This window comes from Callionymus lyra, chromosome 6 (assembly GCF_982586985.1).
Source record: "Callionymus lyra chromosome 6, fCalLyr1.hap1.1, whole genome shotgun sequence".
Classification (NCBI taxonomy): Eukaryota; Metazoa; Chordata; class Actinopteri; order Syngnathiformes; family Callionymidae; genus Callionymus; species Callionymus lyra.
In genome coordinates, this window is record NC_141823.1 from 20,362,028 (window position 1) to 20,379,769 (window position 17,742).

General features: G+C 39.5%; 2 protein-coding genes across 2 annotated transcripts; both read left to right on the top strand.

The window, feature by feature from the left end:
- The first annotated feature begins 1,503 nt into the window (after positions 1–1,503).
- Positions 1,504–14,063, top strand: cmn (calymmin). The gene is made up of 47 exons (XM_087793211.1): positions 1,504–1,582; positions 2,234–2,281; positions 2,348–2,389; positions 2,464–2,514; positions 2,738–2,788; positions 2,855–2,905; positions 2,962–3,027; positions 3,160–3,204; positions 3,489–3,536; positions 3,599–3,649; positions 3,727–3,795; positions 3,864–3,902; positions 3,973–4,044; positions 4,126–4,170; positions 4,254–4,292; positions 4,406–4,447; positions 4,523–4,543; positions 4,624–4,671; positions 4,745–4,765; positions 4,831–4,884; positions 4,961–5,044; positions 5,309–5,449; positions 5,525–5,710; positions 7,418–7,465; positions 7,532–7,585; positions 7,650–7,694; positions 7,901–7,951; positions 8,482–8,529; positions 8,594–8,632; positions 8,701–8,751; positions 8,855–8,893; positions 8,959–8,997; positions 9,084–9,122; positions 9,448–9,492; positions 9,593–9,658; positions 9,778–9,840; positions 9,924–9,980; positions 10,425–10,472; positions 10,544–10,615; positions 10,697–10,768; positions 10,845–10,916; positions 11,028–11,075; positions 11,167–11,223; positions 11,286–11,324; positions 11,401–11,667; positions 13,408–13,464; positions 14,011–14,063. Exons 1-47 carry the CDS (start codon positions 1,504–1,506, stop codon positions 14,061–14,063), a joined length of 2,862 nt encoding a protein of 953 aa, XP_087649337.1.
- A 24-nt stretch (positions 14,064–14,087) lies between these two features.
- On the top strand, positions 14,088–16,281 carry paqr4b (progestin and adipoQ receptor family member IVb). The gene is made up of 3 exons (XM_087793205.1): positions 14,088–14,250; positions 15,047–15,265; positions 15,828–16,281. Exons 1-3 carry the CDS (start codon positions 14,088–14,090, stop codon positions 16,259–16,261), a joined length of 816 nt encoding a protein of 271 aa, XP_087649331.1. The 3' UTR covers positions 16,262–16,281.
- Positions 16,282–17,742: the final 1,461 nt, after the last annotated feature.

Sequence of the window (17,742 nt, forward strand, 5' to 3'; positions counted from 1 at the left end):
TAACTTTTATATAAAATATATATTTTCTGCTTTTCCCATTTTAACTTATTCTCTTGTGATGGTTGTTTGACCAGGAATGTTTTTAGTTCTATGAATCTATCATTAATAAATCAACATTTAATTCAAGTATTTAATAAAGTGCATGTTCTTGTCTCGCAAGCATTCAAAGTATGTATCATTGCTGGTCAACTTCCTGTCGCTCCTGATGAAAGGTAAAGACGGGTCGACAGAAATGTCCTGCAGATGCTCTGGTCTGCTCGCCACATTTCGTACGATCATGTTAACCTGGAATCTTAGCAACGCTCCAGGAGTCGTCAAGAGTGCGCGACCTTCTGCAGAGTTTTCGTGTGATGATGTGAAGCTGCTCCGCGATCACTTTGGCTCCTGACCTGCAGTCCGGGGCCCCGAGGAATCAAAGAAGGCTCTGCTTGAGTGACAGCAGGCGTCTAAATGTAACATCCCGGCGCGAGGAGGGAGCAGAGTACTTTTACTGCTTATACACAGTCACTCCATTGACTAATGGGCTGGGCTGATGTTGGACTAACCTATAGCTTGGATGAGTCATTCGAAGTAGAAAAAGTTTTCTCTATTCTACATTTATTTATTTAACCCATTTTGACACAAATGTATTTTCCAAAAAGCTGGTTTGTTCTGCAATAAGAAACTGCAAGTCATGTTTTCCACCGTTTGGAAAACACATGAAAACATCTATGATTTACTCATGATGACCATCAAAGATGATCTTAAAACACTTTTAAAATGAAGTTATTTATTTTATATTCAGTTTGCAAATATTCTCTGTTGAAGGCTATGGCGCAACATCTGGAATGGCAAATGGACAAGTGCCGCAGTTAAACGGTACATCCATCCCGGATCAAATATATATATATATATATATATATATATAGAAAATATATCTTTTTAAATGTACTTTACCTTATCTGACTACATTTCATTTCATTTTTTACAGGTTATGGAGCAGCTGCTGCTTCGAATAATGGAGCCTTTAAAGGTGCTTGGAGAAAAAAATTCTCATTTGGAACATTTGAGACAAAAGTTTTTGACACAAATATTTCTTTGAGGCAAAAACAAATTTCTTCTGACTCAATTCATGAAAATGTGTTATTTTATGCTTCATAAAATTGTGTCAAACATTCCTGGTCATATATCCCGCCCTCAAGTTTAGATCATTTAAAGTTCTTGTGGTTTTAGCCTCATTATTGCATGTTTTCTGTCTTTCATATAGTTGTTTAATAATAATTGGTTGTGTTGAAGGTTATGGAGCTTCATCAGGAGCTGCCAATGGACAGATGCCACAAAATAATGGTGATTAATCACTGTTGATAAACTTTATAAACATAAAATATTAGTTTTACTAAATAAACCAACATTATTTTCAGGAAAACCACAGAACGGAGGGGGTATTGGGCGAATGCTGATGCCATCAAAAGGTAAAAATTGCATCAAAAGCTATTGCATAAAAAAATATATGTTTTTTGACTGATGTGTGTTGTTTTTAAAGGTGTAGGTCAGGCTTTGGGTTCCCAAACTGGATATGGTGGCTACCCCAATAAACCAGCAGGTAAGAGAATAATGGATGGTGGATTAAAAGTTCTCGTTGTATTTATTGTTGTCATGATTCTTCAAATATTTACTTTAAAATGCATTTATGGTGAAACAATTTAGTAATATAAGATCTGTAGTTGTGTAGCTAGCTTTAGCATTGAGCTACCAAAAAGAAATGGCAAAAGTAACTAAGAAAGTAATAGTCATTTGTAAAGCGCCTTTCTAGACCAGGGTCAAAAGAAAATGTTCAAGAAATATGTGAACAAAGTGCATTGTTAGCGTGATGATTTTATAAGCTAACTAAGCTATATGCAATACTAACTATAAGGTACATTAGCATTTGCTAAGAAAATAGCATCAACGATTAGCTCTTTAGTGCTAGGTTATTAGCAATAACTAGCAAGAGGCTTCCTGTGTTAAAACATATCTGGAAAATAAACAAATAAAAATACTAAGTACATCATACATATATGATATGTACATACAATACATCAACAACTACAAAGTGAAGATAATTTATTTTAGTTAAATAAGTAGTACAGTTTTGTATTGAAATATCAAATGTGAATTACATTTTTCACAAAAAAAGGTCTCTTTATAGTTTTAATGGTGAAAAGTAATGCTTGTATGAAATACCAAAAATGCAACTTTTCTTTTATTCATTCAGGTTATGGTGCTGCTACATCGGGAGTAGCCAACGGACAACAGCCTAATGGTAGTTTTTGTTTGTTAAAATTGTGATGTGTTCTCTAAATAGTCTGAATGTATTTTATTTGTTAAGGTTACGGAGCAGGCGCTGGCGTAAACAATGGGAATGTTAAAGGTGACAAATACTTACACAAAAAGTGCTTTGATAAGGTCTTGTTGTGTTTTAAAATTCTGAAATTCTATGTGAAGGATATGGAGCAGCCGGCGCTATGAACAAAGGACAAGGCAGTAAACCACAAGGTACAAGATGATATATTGTTTTATTAAATCTATCTTTAAGATCCGTGTTGGCTTTAAGAAGGCTGACACTTAAATTTAAAGCGAGAAAGTCAAATCTGGATTTATTTTCTATAAAAACTACCTTATTTATATTATAAACATTGATTGTGTTATCAATATGCTGTTGTTCCTGTACTGCCTGATGAAGTATTAACTATTTTATTGCTGGACATACTTTCTACAGGATATGGGGGACAAGCAGGATTAACTAATGGACCTCAAACAAAAGGCAATGGTACGCTGGAGATGATCTTAATGAGACTCACAAACATGCTTAAATACATTTTATAACTTTTTTCAGGTTTTGGAGCTCAAGCTGGAGCACAGGGTGGACAACCATCCAAAGGCAACGGTGTGTGAGGTCATCACTGGGATGTAGTGTTGGTGTTAAATGGTGTTTCCTCTCAGGTTATGGAGTCCCTTCAGCTGCATTAGGTGCCACTGGAAACAGAGGGAACAAGGGGCCGATGAATGGTACTAATGATTCTGAATGAATTACCAGGTTATGGTTAAGATAATTATAATCAATCTATTCAGATGGTTGTGTAGCAATTAGCTTTACTTCACTCTTAAACAAAACCCTTTTCTTCTTGAACATTGTTCTAGGCCTTGGTAGAACTGGATTTCTAGGAGGAAGTTCTAGGCCTTATGGTAAGTTTCATTATATTCTTATAAAGGTTTGTGTTTCCAATTTGTATTTAAATTAGAACATTTAAAAAAAGACCATGTACTATATATAAATCACAATTCTTGCATGGACAAAAGTTAATTGTGTGATAATGAAGACAAGAAATTATTTCTGTCAGTCCCTAGATGGCGCTCTCTTCTCTATAAAACTTGGCTCTGTTCCAGTAAAACCTCACATTCAAAATGAGAGCGCCACCTCCTGAGCTCTAAAAATGAAAAAAAAAAAAGATTCCTAAATTGTTTTGCAGGTCAAAAGTCTGCAGGTTCCTCCGGGGTCAACGGGGCTCGACACAATGGTATCAGTATTTATGCAGTGTTTTGTTTCCATGACAAAAGTCTTACGCGTTGTATTTGGTAGGAGCTGGAGGTCAACCAATGAAAGGATATGGAAAGCCGTCCTATGGATCAGGTGAATTTCATTACCATGGCAAAAATGTTTCCCCATCGTCACATTCAATAAACTCGCATATGTGTTTTTCATAAAAGGTCCCGGAGTGGGCGGGGGAGCCCCCAGAGGGATGGGGGTTCCACAGCTGGCAAACAATCAAGGGAAAGGTGAAAGACCGTCTTAACTTTAATTGTCGAAGTTTACAATTTCACATTTGTTTAACTCGTCTCTGTAGCATTTGGTGGTAATGGCTATGGAGCTCGACCAATGGGAGGTGAGAACAGTGATCACTGTAGATTAAAACACTAGTTTCACAATTCATTTCAATGTTCTATTTGCATCAGGCTACAATGGAGGCACCGGCTATGGTCGGGGGCCTCAAGTCGGCAATGGAGGAACGAAGGGACCGAAGCAAGGTGACTCCGTCAATGTTGTTTATTTGTGTCAATCATTTTTCTGTCCTTGGCTTCAACATCGTTTTTGCTGGTCATGTGCAGGTTACGGAGCTTCCGCTGGAGCCTCAAATGGACAACGAGCGAATGGTAGATCTTAGTTTATGTGACATCCTAATGGAAAGTTATAAACAATTACCACACATCAATGTTTCTTCTCTTGATCTCAGCAGGATATGGATTCGCTGCCGCCAGTAGACCGACAAAGCCAAGTAACCGATACCCACACGTACCTCTTCATCACAGCATGCCCAGATAGCCAATCATTGAGTTGAATTTCTTTATTGAAAATATTTATATTAATCCCATATTTCTCATTTTAAAGTGTATGGAAATAAGCCAAATGGTTACGGAGCAAAAGCGACAGGTGAGATGACTAGAAAATATGATTGACAAAGTTTCATGTTGCGTTAAATAATGTGATTTGTGGGTTTTCTTTCAGGGTTTGGAGCAGCGAGAGGAGGTACATATAGATACTGGGTCACATTAAGGCACAATGAGAGCAATTGAGATGAAATGTTAATCTCCATGTTTAATTTGAAGGTTATGGTGCTGGTGCTTTACCTACTGGATATGGAGCTAAACCCAACGGTACTAGTTTACACTGGCTTTTATATTCTGTCATCATGTCAACTGAAATTGAATATTTTCTGTTTGAGTTTAGGTTATGGAGCCCAACCCAACGGCAATGGTAAGAATTAACTGGACCACCATGAGCGGCTTCACATTTGTTCTGAACCTCCTCTGCAGGCCAGGGAGGCAAACACGGTGCTGCTCTCGGAGGTGCCGGAGGAAAACCCAACGGTATTTATCATAAAATTTGATTTCATGGTTTGTTATGCGTCGACATTTTCACTGCATTCAACTCTTCTGTTTGCAGGTTACGGTGCAGCAAGTCAAGGGCCACAGTCTCAGGTCACAAAGGGAGCTGTGTCTGGTCAAGGGTCCAAATCTCTTGGAGCTGGTGAGTCAATCACTCTGCACCTAAATATAGATAAAAACTCAACAGTAAGAAAGTTTGTGCTTCTTGGTAATAAAACTATATTGGTGGAAAGCCTGTTTTTCCCTCTTTTAAATGCTGCCACAATTTTAAGGAACATGCATTTGCTGGGTGAGCTTTTTTGCACCATTGAAATATGTGACAAATCTTCTCTGCCTTACTTTTTGTGTTCACTTCATATATATTTATTTTGAGCCCAACTAAACATGTGTTTGAAAATGCCCTCAGGGTTCGGAATAATGCCACAGGGTCATGGTTCCAATGGGGCAGGTATGTATAACGGCAAAGGACTCAAAGGTGGAGATCAGTCTCCTCAACAACCCAGTTACGCAGCAGCACAGGGGGCAACACAACAAGGATACCCTCAAGGTTTGTGGATTTTATGTCCTGAGATTTTCTTTCCCCACAATATCACATCATTTTTACCAACTGATGTGTCTACAGGAAAACCCTACAAGCAGCCACAGATGATCCCTCAAGCTACGCCCGCACAAGCAGCAATGTTCCCAACTGGACCCACAGCTCGACCAGCCCTGATTTCCCTGCAAGGAATGGGTCTGAGAGAAAGCACATCCGGACCAGTGGTTCCATTCGGTGACCCTTCATCAGGGCCAGGAGCTCATCCTCAAGGCAAGTACCTGAATCGGCAAGAGTGGGTTGATGTATATGAAGTCCAGCCTCTTGATGTTTAGTTTTCCTAACTGTGCAGTCTCAACGTTTAAAATAGGAAATCAAAACTGACGGAGTGATAATAATTTCATTGATGACAAATGATTATTACAAAGACAAAACAACTATCAACAATTATAACAACGTCACCAACAGTAAAATAAACCCCCCCAAAAAAAGTTGGTAATAAAAGAGGCATAAGTGATAAAGTTTTTCCCTCTGCTCCATTTCAATCTCTAAAATATTTGGTCCAATCGGTTGGACTGTATTGAAATCAGTAAATAATATATATTAAGAAACTTTACAAAACCAACAATAACTTGATCAGCCAAAATGCTCCAACTAGTATTTTTGTGGGTCGCCAGCCTGACAAGTGCTGTCGTGATTAGTTGGAAGTGTTACATTGATGAAAGATATAGTTCTCTCTATACTTCTTTCATCATGAAAAATGGAAACAATATTTGATATTTAATATTTTATGTTACTCTCTTGAATTCAGGAGCCGACATAACAACAAACCGTAAATCAAAACTCCATAATAATATGAGGAAATTGTCACTTTTCTCCTTTAAGCTACACGACTACCATGGTGAGTGTATAACTTGAGAAAACACAGGCATGTGGTGAAGCAAAACAAGTAATGATTGGACAAAACAAAGAATTCAGTTCCTTCAACAATATTTAAATACTCTAGGTCCTCACAGAAAAAAAGGAAATGATGGATGGATATTACCACTTTTTTTGTCTAAGCTTTATTTTAAACATCTGTTTAACAATAGATGTTAGTAGATGTTAGATGGGGTTTCATTTTGATTTGTCTTCTTCAAAACGAGAATATTTGATCTTATTTGTTTTGTCAATATCTGATGGTAATAATGAAGTGTAATTAACGTAAAACATTGATACATTTTGAGATGTACACACATGTGCAACAAGCTAAAGGTTTAAAGGCTTGAAGACCAGACAACATCATTATTAATAACAATTAATCTTATAAGTTTGAGTACATTTCACTGAAGTTGAACAAACCAGTTTCTAAGAAGATGAACATGTGATTGAGAAGTGTTCATGCTAGCTTACACACACCATTGAAAAGTTCAATGTCATAACTTAATGTATGACCTTCAGGTTTTTTGACTGGGGATGCAGTCCCTGAGCAAACGGGTGCAGAGGGAGACGATGTTTTAGGGGTGGGCAGCAACATTGAGGGGCACGACGTCCCTGAAAGCACCTCTACGTCTCAGACCAATGTTGATCCTGAAACGTTGACACATGAAAGAGAAGAAGCCACTGAAGAGACGGCCCAAGTGACCGAGGGTATAAAGGAGTACCCCAGTAATCTACCTGTGGCTGGACCTCAGAGGCCGGGGGTGAAAGGGGGCTCTTCAGGGGCAGCTGGGGTTTCTGGTAAACTCAATTTGGTGTTGGGTTTGTTAACTGCATGGGTTGTTATCTCACCCGTTTGTCAAACATGTCGATGTCGACACATTTTGTGTTGCATGAAAACCTTCTGGTGTACTTGTATTTACTTTATTGTTGGTTTGATGTTTCCTGCCTGGTTGTATTTGTCTGTGTTCTGTGCATGGGGTGAACATTAACCTGTAACCTTAATATGTGAGTGAATCAAAAAGCATTTTCTAACATCAGCATCTTCTGTGTGACATCCAGGGAATGGTAAAGGATCCATGATGTCGAAGGGACAGGGAGTCAATCCTGGTGAGTTTGTTTCTCTTCTGTCAATGTTGCTGAACTCAACTTCCTGTCTGTGTCATTCATTCCCAGACTGTGGACCGTCAGGAATTCCAAATGGACAGTGGATGAAAATACCAAGACCAGGTGAGATTCAACGATTTATTGTAGGATAAATGACACTTGCTCATCTCTTCTTCTGTGGTTGCAGCTCATAATGGTGCAGCAGGAGCATCGTTGGGTGCAAATAACAAAGGTACAAACATCTGTAACTGTAAACATGTTTTAGAAAGATAGATGGGTGGATGTAAAACATACTGTATTTGGATCCAATTCTGGAAATCTTTTCACAGTTTAGAGATGGAATTTTGATTACTCATGACTTTTTTCATGGATGTGAGAATGTGTGTGGTTGGCTACCTCACTTGCCAATGACCTCATAGATTCTCGTATCCTCCACAGGCTTTGGGGCAGGAGCTGGTGTACCAAATAGATTTGGGGCTAAATCCAACGGTAATATTCTTTAAAAAAATGTTTATTTATCTGTGTTCTCTCTGGCTTTCAATTATGATGTAAGGTGGGGACTTAATTAAATGCATCAAAAGGTAAAATTAAAATGGTGTTTCTGGTACCCCCTGTTTTGGAGCAAGGTTACTGCAATGCCTTGGCTCACCCATTACGCAATTACCACGTTACACATGTACATTTGTTTATAAAACAAAATAAAGTATTTAGGTTTATAAGCTTCTTGTTTAATCTACTCAGAAAGTTGAAAGATTCTTTCAGTATTTCATATTAAAACGCTGTCTCTAACCCACTGCTGTAAAGTTAGTTCCAAGACAGAAAATATAAACAGATAAAATATATATATAAATATGTGTTATTCAAAAAACATAATGCTTTGCAAAAATGTATGCAAATACATGTAAGATAGTGAGGAGACCTATTTTTCTTCACAGTGCGTGACATGTGAGCCTTAATAAAGACACAGTACAGTTTATGTATCCTATGTTAAGAAAGGCTACTTTTCATTTTGATTAAAGGAAATGGTGCTGGAGCATATCCTGCACTCAATAACGGATACGGAGCAGGTAATGTTCTTTTTTTCTGTCACAAACACTTATTTGTCTTGAGTTTGTTATTCTTCGTTCTCAGGTCATGGATATCCTTTTGCTGGGAAACCTAATCAGCCAAGTATGAGACAACTTCTCTATCACTAACCTAATTGTACAAATACTTTTGATTTATAATGTTTTTATCAGATTTTGGACAAGGAAACTATCCCGGAGCTGGATATGGAAACCCTGCCGCAGGTAGATCTTCTCAGCTTAGTCTTCTTTGACTCTTTTAACTGGGGTTGGGTCGTGGTTGGCAGCTTCAGCAGCAGTTTGAACTCATAACTTTTTATTTTTATAGGAAATGCAGGGACAGGTGAAACCATGAAGTCCAAACCTGGTAGGAGACTCTCACTCAAGATTCATATTTGTCACACGGTAACCGAGTATGTTTTGGGTCATCAGGTTATGGAAATGGCTTTGGTGTGCAACCTGACTATGCAAGTGAGTGAAATTACTGTATATCCACGTGGTTTGTGAGACACTTTCTTGATATTGATATTTCAAGTCTTGTTGGTTTTGCTCTTAAGGTCTGGGCCCAAAGACACCATCAGTGAATGGGAACTCAGGTAGGATGGACACAGAGAAGACCTTAAATCTTGACCACCTTACTGATACTGAGCAGGTTAAACTGGAGCTGCCGAGCTAGTTTGCAGTGGCAGGTACCCATCATTAGTGGTATTAGAAATTAGTTATCAGATGCTGGGTTGTGTATCGGTAAGGTGTCACGTTCTTCTTTATTTTATAAACAAATAATTAATTTATCTTCAACCAAATGTAACATCTAATGAAGGTGCTGCTGGATTTGATGCTCATGATTTTATGTGATTGAACTTGAAGATCTCAGTGAAACTCAAAGGTCTAATAAAGCACAAATTCTCGCTGTGGTTACAGGAATGGGCCAATTTGGACCAAATGGAAAATCCAACAAGTATGGAGGTGGGTTTTCAAGAAAACTTGTTACAACTTAAAACGTTCTTTATTCATTTACTTTACAAGCGACATCAATGCTTCTGTGTCAATGTGTCATTTTTCTCAGGGATGGGCACTTCGCCTTTCGCTGGTCAAAATGGAAAAGGACAAATGAGATCAAATGCCAAATATGGTGAGCAGGAGTTACAATAAGATACTTCAAACTGATGCTATTATATAGAAACTTTCAAAGTCTGGTCATGAAAACAAAACACAAATTATTAAGACTTCTTTCTCTTTCTTGCGGGTCAGGTATTGGAGGTTTGCAGTTTGGAGGTGCTTCTCCAACAGGAAACAACGGAGGCGGAACATATGGTAAGTCTATCAAAGCAGAGAAAAGGTCTTAAGATCTGACGCCTTAATCAGTTTAATTACATTATGTCAATATTTACTTTCAGGCTACGGTGCAGGAGCCTTTAATCCGACTAATGGTGCAAAGTCAACAGGGAATTATGGTGAGTAAAGAAATATGAGAGTTATAATATTGAGTATATTATTTTTGGCTCCCCCCAGTGTTAGAACGCTGTAATTACGATGCCAGGGCTCGTTCTTGCGCTTGCAGATGTTAATTTGTTCACAAAACAAGATATACTCTTGTTGTGTCAGTTTATGGTTGTTCTGGTCACATGGAACTGAATTAGTAAAATAATTGTAATGAGATCATTTTCTTAATTTCAAGTGATTTTATTATCAACTGGAAAAACTGAGGTTTTGTAGGTGCCTACTGAACTTATTCTTCATTATCACGTTGACATTTAAACAAAACAGAGATTCTGCTAATTGTACCAACAAGATCCATCTTCCTTTGTTTATGTTGCATGACTTCAATGATATTTTTATGTGTGAAAGTGTGAAGTGTCAAAGAACCTGTGTTTTTATACCTTCTTAACTTTTGTCAGGAGCTGCAAACATGGGAGGAAATCCTGCAGCAGGTCAACACGGTCAATGTGAGGCAGTTCTTTTCTACACCATCTTTCTCTCCACGCACTGATCGTAACTCTATAAATGTTTACTGCAGGGTTTGGTGGTTTTCCTAATGGTGGGCAACATCTTGGTCTTGGTAGTGACGCCAACACTCCAGGAAAATACGGTGAATATGACTCTTCTCTGATGCTGAGATCATTGCTCATTTTGGACTGTGTTTGTCTAAAACTCTACATTGGCCTCTCAGGTTATGGTCGACTCCCTCATGATCCTCAGGCTGTTGCTCAGCAACCACAAGCCAAGTCAGCCGGCAAATACGGTGAATAACGAACTTGTTCTCTAGCATCTGAAGCGATGAACCATCACATTTACCATCTCATCATTTGTGGGTGCAGGTCAGAGCGGGTCACAGTTCCAGGCTGAGTCGGTTGGATTTGGACAGCAAGGCAAATCAAAGAGCAGTTACGGTGAGAATCTGCCAAAATTCATAGGGTTTCTGTGATGTTGGTGCGGCCCTTTATAGAGCCCAGCGATTCAAAGGCTCAGAATTTAACTTTTTTTTTCTTGTCTGTGAGCAGCGAAGCAGGGTTCTTTCCAGCAGCAGCTGCTCGAGTCAGTATCTGAAGGTAAGTTGAGCTTTACTTTAGATGGTGTTTTAACTTCACTCTCCTAAATCTGTGAGGTTAAACCTAACCCTTCATTTCTGTTTGTCATCAGTGGCTCCATCTCCGGCCACTGCAGTAGAAGGCGACGGGATGTTGGCGGAACGATACGGTAACTGACACCAAGGTCTGTTATCGACTCGCTTGGTTTTAATATCCACTTTTCATTTTCAGATGATGCAGGATATATCAATGGGAAAATGCAGCCAGGAGGTAAATCTAAAAATAAGCTAAAATGATCTATAGTCAAGACTATTAACATGTTAATCCATATTTGAATGTCTTGCAGCAGCTGCATTCCCAGCAGCGACGACCTCCAGTTCCTTCTTCACGCACCCGTCCGCCGCATCCTACCAGCCGGCCGAGTCGTCCTTCACGCCCGACGCCGTGCACGGGGCAGCCGACGACCTCTCTGACCTTTCACACCAGCTGGGCACCGTCACGGCCTCGGAAACCTTGAGTGAAGCGCAAGAGCGCGAGCAGCCGGACGATCAGCAGGAGCTGCCGCGTCAGATTCACATTCAGCAGCATCTCAAGCTGCATTTCCATCCACAAGGTTAGTCAAGGCATGAGTCGGAATTTGGGAATCAACCTTTCATGAGTAAATAAATATATTGTCAGTGAGTCAGGAATAAATGATAAAAGAAGCAGAGAAAATTAATCATTCATTATTTAAGAAGGAGTTGTCTCGCCTGCAGTTAATACAAAAATCTCCAGCCACAATTCTCACCCGCTCTAGTAGAAGAACTCACATTTCCCCGATCCTTAAAACTCTTCACTAGCTGCCAGTTTCTTTCAGGATCAACTTTAAAATTCTGGTTCTTACTTTCAGATCTATTCATGGTCAGGCTCCTCCTTACATCACTGATCTGATCCAGTCTGATCCAGTCAGTGCGCTTTACAAATAAATATTAACTACTTACTTATTTTACTATATCCTCATATTTGAAATATATAAACGTAATTTTAGGCTTTTAAAAACGGAGGCGTTTTTTAACCACATACTATTTTATTGGTGTTAAATAGGAGTTTGTCACAGTTTAGATCAATTGATGGCGGTGGTTTTGGAGAGAAAAGCAATGAATACAGAGAGGAACTGTGTTAATCTTTTTATCTCTGAATTGGGGAAGGTAATATTTCTGTGAAGGTCATTGTTTTTTGCAGCCTGTCATCTCAGCTCTGCAGGGTTTCTTCTTAAAAAAAAGTCTACAGTACATCCTCAGCCTTGTGGTCAATATCCAATAGTAACAGCTCTAGCTTCAAGTTTTCATTTAAAACTAAAACTGGGGAATTGCAGATGAAAGTTTGAATTTCGAGTTGTTTTTATCAATTAATCAGTCATTTATTGTCATTGCGACATGTACAACTGGATCAGTGTTTTTTTCAACCACTGTGCTGTGGCAGACTAGTATGCCTTGAGGGATCGTCAGGTGTGCCGTGTGAAAATGTCAAATTTGACCTGCTTGGTCAAAAAACATTATTATCTCCAAATAAATTAAAAGAGAGCTGAGAATGGCTGCTCTGTATGTCAATCAAGTGGTTATTTGACCGATTGGTTGATGTGCAGTCGAAAACAGAGATTTACATAGTATCATTTTTTTTAACATTTTGGGTGGTGGTGTGCCTCATGATTTTTTTCAACAGAAAAAGTGTACCTTGGCTCAGAAAAGGTTTAAAAACACTGAACTAGATCAAATAATGTCAAACTGTTCAACAAGATTTGTGTTATTATAATAATGCACATGCTAGTGATAAAACTACATAAATAAATAAATGTATGACAATCCCTGTACTGCAGTAAAACGCACACATCACATTCATTCTGTCCTGTTATTGCACATCCCACCAATCTGGTTTTATCTTCTGTTAAGTTGAAAGAGTTCATTCCTTCATATGAAAACACTGTCTCTGACCTACTGTTGTAAAGCAGTCTGGTGGTCACATGACCCTCTCAAACTCTCCAGGCTGGTCGCCCAGACAGATTTACGCAGTGAAGAACATTGTTCAAACAAAAGCTGAAGAGTTCTACTTCATGAGTCAAAATGAAACAATAATTACAGACAATCTTGATTAAAAAGAATATTGTCAAAATGGGCTGTTTTTTTTCATTCATTCACAAGTTTTTGACCCCAAAACACATTCCAGGCTTAAGTCACTAATCCTAGAAGTCATGAAGTGAAGGATCTGCAACACCAATTATTGTAGACCTTGGTTGGGTTTTACCTCAATGTTGAAGTTAAAGTGTTTTCTGGTGACGATGACTCAAACTTTATGCCTCAAACTACTCTCTCTTCAGGAGCGAAAGATGAAAAATACGACTTGAATGGCTTCCTGGGGAACAGTGGCTTTCAAGGTGAGTGCAGACAGAACCGACTCGCTCTCGCCCAGCATGTTGAAACTCTCTCTCACACACAGGTTAACTCCGGGGACCAGAACCCTCCAGTCTCTGCCAGGAAAGACTCTCTTCTCTGAGTTTCGTTCCTGCGTTAAACCATGTAGAGTTAATTTCAGTGTAATATATGAAGCTTTATTATCATGCGTGACCTGCACTTGTCGTTCACTGCACATGTGTTAATGATCATATTCTTCAATATGTCGTTATTTATTCATCCCTGGACGTGTTTATTTCTGCCCACACCTGTTGTACAGTATTTGATTAAATTCATCCGTGAACCAAACCGGGGCTCGAGTGTGTTTGTTGTGTGAAGAAATGTTGGAGTTGTAAGGAGTTATGAGCTATTATAAGAAGCCGCACCGTGCACATGGCTTGTTGTGAGGATTACTCCAGCTTTATCCCCGGGAATAAGAGGCCTCTGCTGATTGGTCAGTGTGAAAGCATGCCACTTGGCCAGCTCAACAGGTCGCTTGCTTGGAACTTGTACCTGCGCTTTCACACAAGGAGCGGTGGTCACAGCCGTGGTCATGTTCGACAGCCGGGGCCGAGGAATGTGAAGGCAGCGCCGTCGAAGGACCAGGATGCTTCACCGAGGGCCGCGGCTGCTGGAGTTGGCCAAAACTCCTCAGCATCTCCAGTTCAACAAGTACGTCCTGACGGGTTACCGGCCCGTGTCCACGGCCCACGAGTGCCTCAGGAGTCTCTTCTACGTCCACAACGAGCTGGGCAACATCTACACTCATGGTGAGTTCTCGGGGGAAGAAGGACAGAAGGTCAAGACTCTCACTTATGGATAGTTAGCTGCTTACCTTGAAGAGTGTAATGAGGATATGAGGCATTAGCTGTAATCTGGGCTGTGAATCTCTGCCCTGGAAATATCCTCGCTGTGAATCTGGCGTGCACAAGGAACAAGGAATAGTCACTTGATGTGAGATGAACAGGCAGAAAAACGCATGAAGGAAATCAAACTGCCTTTTCTACATTTATTTTAATCAGTAGAATTAATATAATTTGGAAAAAAAGGCACTTGCAACAATAACTGACAATACATGCTACTGTTGCAGTGCAGTATGGAGTATGTGGAAATAAAGGACATTTCAATATTTATTTTTTACATGTTCAGTGAATGTACTAGTCACTTAAATAATAATGTATTTATCCATTCTGTGTTCTAATGTATCCAAATCACCACTGACTCTCAAGAAACATCTTAAGACGTTTTTATTTGTTCAGTCTTTTCCTTGATTTTCTGGAACTTCTGTTGTGTTATCAGTTTTATCTTGATCTTTAAAATATATACTTTATTGACTATTGTTTTGATTGTTTAAGCGCTTTGTGACCCTGGTCTGGAAAAGCGCTATATAAATAAAAATGACTTACTTACTTACAGTCTGTTGTTTTTAAGACACTACAAACCATTTGTTATTATGATTCCAATTAGTTAAGTTGTGTCTATTTATAAATATATTCTGGCCCCTGGTGTGGTCTGTGGTATAAATAAACATGGCTAAGGTTTTTGTCTCTCTTCCAAAACCACCAGGAGTTCCCTTCCTGCTATTCCTGGTGCTGCTGCCCTTCAGCATTCCCTGGATGGAGGCGGACTGCTTCTGGATCTGTGTGGTCCACTACCTGGCCTGCCTGAGTCCCACCGTGGGCTCCGTGTTCTACCACGTCTTCATGAACCACGTGGGCGGAGAGCACGTGTACGACACCCTGCTGTCCCTGGACATGTTTGGGGTCTGTCTGGTCAACACTCTAGGTAGGTGGAGGTCAGCAGGAGGTCATTTTAAGGATTTAATTCAGTCGTTTCTGTATCGAAAGGTTCATTTGTTTTGTTTTTAGATTAATCCAAAATAATATTTTCTAAATTAAATTGTTTTTTTTACACAGTTTCATATAAAAAAAAGTCTAAATATTGCCAGGTGTCACTATTAAAACAATATTTCTTTGGAATTAAAAAATAAAAATCTGTTTAAAGAAACAAATCACTCATTTTGCAACCATTCACCTTATTTAATTGTAAAATAAAATGGAGGAAAATAAACATCTTTCAAAAAGAATTCAATCATTTTCTTCAGGGGGGCTGGAGCCAATCACAGTTTAAATATATTGCTTTAAAACAACTTTTCAATTACAAATACAATTACAAAAATCCATATTTGACATGTTAAATTCATAGATTCAATATTCTGATGGCACTGATATACTTCCAAGGGCCACCGGTTGCTTTCTAAAGAAGTCAAAATGTTCTTGATTTTGGGCAAAGGTGGGTCAGAACCGTGTCTCTGGACTCAAGTGTCATCTCTGCCACCCGCCCCCAGGTGCCCTCCCCATCATCCACATCACCCTGCACTGTTACCCGACCGTGCAGCAGGCCTCCCTGCTGGTCTACGTCCTCCTGTCCGCCTACGGCATCTACTGCGCCACCACGGCCCGGACCAACATCCTGCGCCTGCGGGCGTTCGTCTGGCAGGCCCTCTTCCGCTTCAGCCTCTTCCTGTTCCGGGTCTACGGCGGCGGCGTGGGGAGCCCCAACTCTCTGCGCCTCTTCGTCACCATGGACTCCCTGGCGGTGCTGGGGGGACTGGTCAACATCGTCCAGATCCCGGAGCGCTTCAGCCCGGGACTGTTCGACAACTGGGGGAACAGTCACCAGATAATGCACATCATGGTCATCTGCTCCATCATCTACCTGCACTGGGGCACGCTGGAGGACCTGGCCTGGGTCAAGACCTTCAAGTGTCCCACAGAGTGAGACGGGGGGCCTGTAGAGCTGGAGCGTTAGACACGTCGAAAACCAAATCGGTTTTAAAATGCACTTTAGTCCTAGAGGCTGCTGACCAGACTGGACTCACTGTCATAACATTTGCCAAAAACTATACCAATTAAATATCCTGCATACTTGATATTTGGGCTATTGGAATGTAGCAGTTTGGGATTTTGACACCCATATGTAGAATGTAATAAATTATATTTTTATATCCGTTAAGAATGGCTTCGTTTGTCCTGTGACAGTGACCTTTGACCTTACTCGGGGCACAAGCAGACACCAGTGCTGTGTCTCAAATCGCATACTACTCTTAGTATGCTAGAAGTTAGTATGCATCAGTTTAGTGTACGTACTAACTAGTACGCAAATTCTCCACAGATAGTATGTCTCAAATCAAACACTGCTTCTACACACTAACCGGAAATCACATGACAGCTTCTTCTTCTTCTACTTCTATTTAACGATGTTTCAACCAGCTGTTTGAACGCTATCGCAGACTCCTGCTGGCAGCACGTTTTGCAACTTTGGAAAAAGAAATAAAGAAAAAATATGAGAATCTAAATAATCGCGAGATATTTAAGCTGGTATCAGCAGCGAAGACGTGTTTATCCTCCTACTGCTGCAGAAAATACACCTGTAAGTATATGCATATATATGCATTTATATATGACGTAACTTCCTTTTAAAACGTCACTAAGATGGAGCTGTTTAGTGTCCATCGAACCATACTCAGTTTTGTGGGCATGTTAGTACGCCAATTTAGTGTGCATGGCGCACTAAATTTCGCATACTAAGAATTGAGACGCACTAACGCACTAAAAATACTAACTTTTAGTACGCTAGTATGCGATTTGAGACACAGCCCAGGCAGAGAAACTCTCACATTTATATGTGTATTCAAAGACGATTCCTACAGCTTAAGGCAAGTTAAGTTCAAGACTTAAGACTCATTGGAAATTTACAATCAACAAAATTCTGGAGAAAAGTACCTCTGGGAAAAAAAGCTAAAAAAAAGGTTCATTGGGTTAAATGGGTTTTCCTGAATTTTTTATTTTCATACTGCACTAAAAAAAAGAAAATATTGACTACAATTCATTGATTTTGGAACAGTTCCTGCACCAGGTACAGCATGTGCTTCCAGACAAGAAGAAAAACAAACAATTCTCAGCACATTGAAACTTCCCCATGTTGCCCCGAAGTAAACTTCTCTTTTATGAACGACATTGAGGTAGAAATGAAACACATTTCTGCTTAGAGTCCTGCCTGCAACTTGTTATTGGTTTGGTTTGTTCAACTATTGTCAATGCGTGTAAAACATTTTTAAATAGAAAAAATTAAGTAAGACGATAAGACAATAATAAGGATCTGTTAACACTGCAGGTTAACCATAATATACATTTTCCATCTGATGTATGTAGCAACATCGTTCTTAGAATGATAAAAAAAAAAAGCATTATTCTAAAGGT

Bases quoted from the DNA above. Each gene is read 5' to 3' on its own strand.
- cmn (XM_087793211.1), top strand. From the start codon at position 1,504: ATGTGTGTTGTTTTTAAAGGTGTAGGTCAGGCTTTGGGTTCCCAAACT. The intron at 2,282-2,347 runs GTAGTTTTTGTT...TTATTTGTTAAG, and splicing joins CAACGGACAACAGCCTAATG to GTTACGGAGCAGGCGCTGGC. The intron at 2,789-2,854 runs GTACGCTGGAGA...AACTTTTTTCAG, and splicing joins ACCTCAAACAAAAGGCAATG to GTTTTGGAGCTCAAGCTGGA.
- paqr4b (XM_087793205.1), top strand. From the start codon at position 14,088: ATGCTTCACCGAGGGCCGCGGCTGCTGGAGTTGGCCAAAACTCCTCAG. The intron at 14,251-15,046 runs GTGAGTTCTCGG...CAAAACCACCAG, and splicing joins GGGCAACATCTACACTCATG to GAGTTCCCTTCCTGCTATTC. The intron at 15,266-15,827 runs GTAGGTGGAGGT...ACCCGCCCCCAG, and splicing joins CTGTCTGGTCAACACTCTAG to GTGCCCTCCCCATCATCCAC.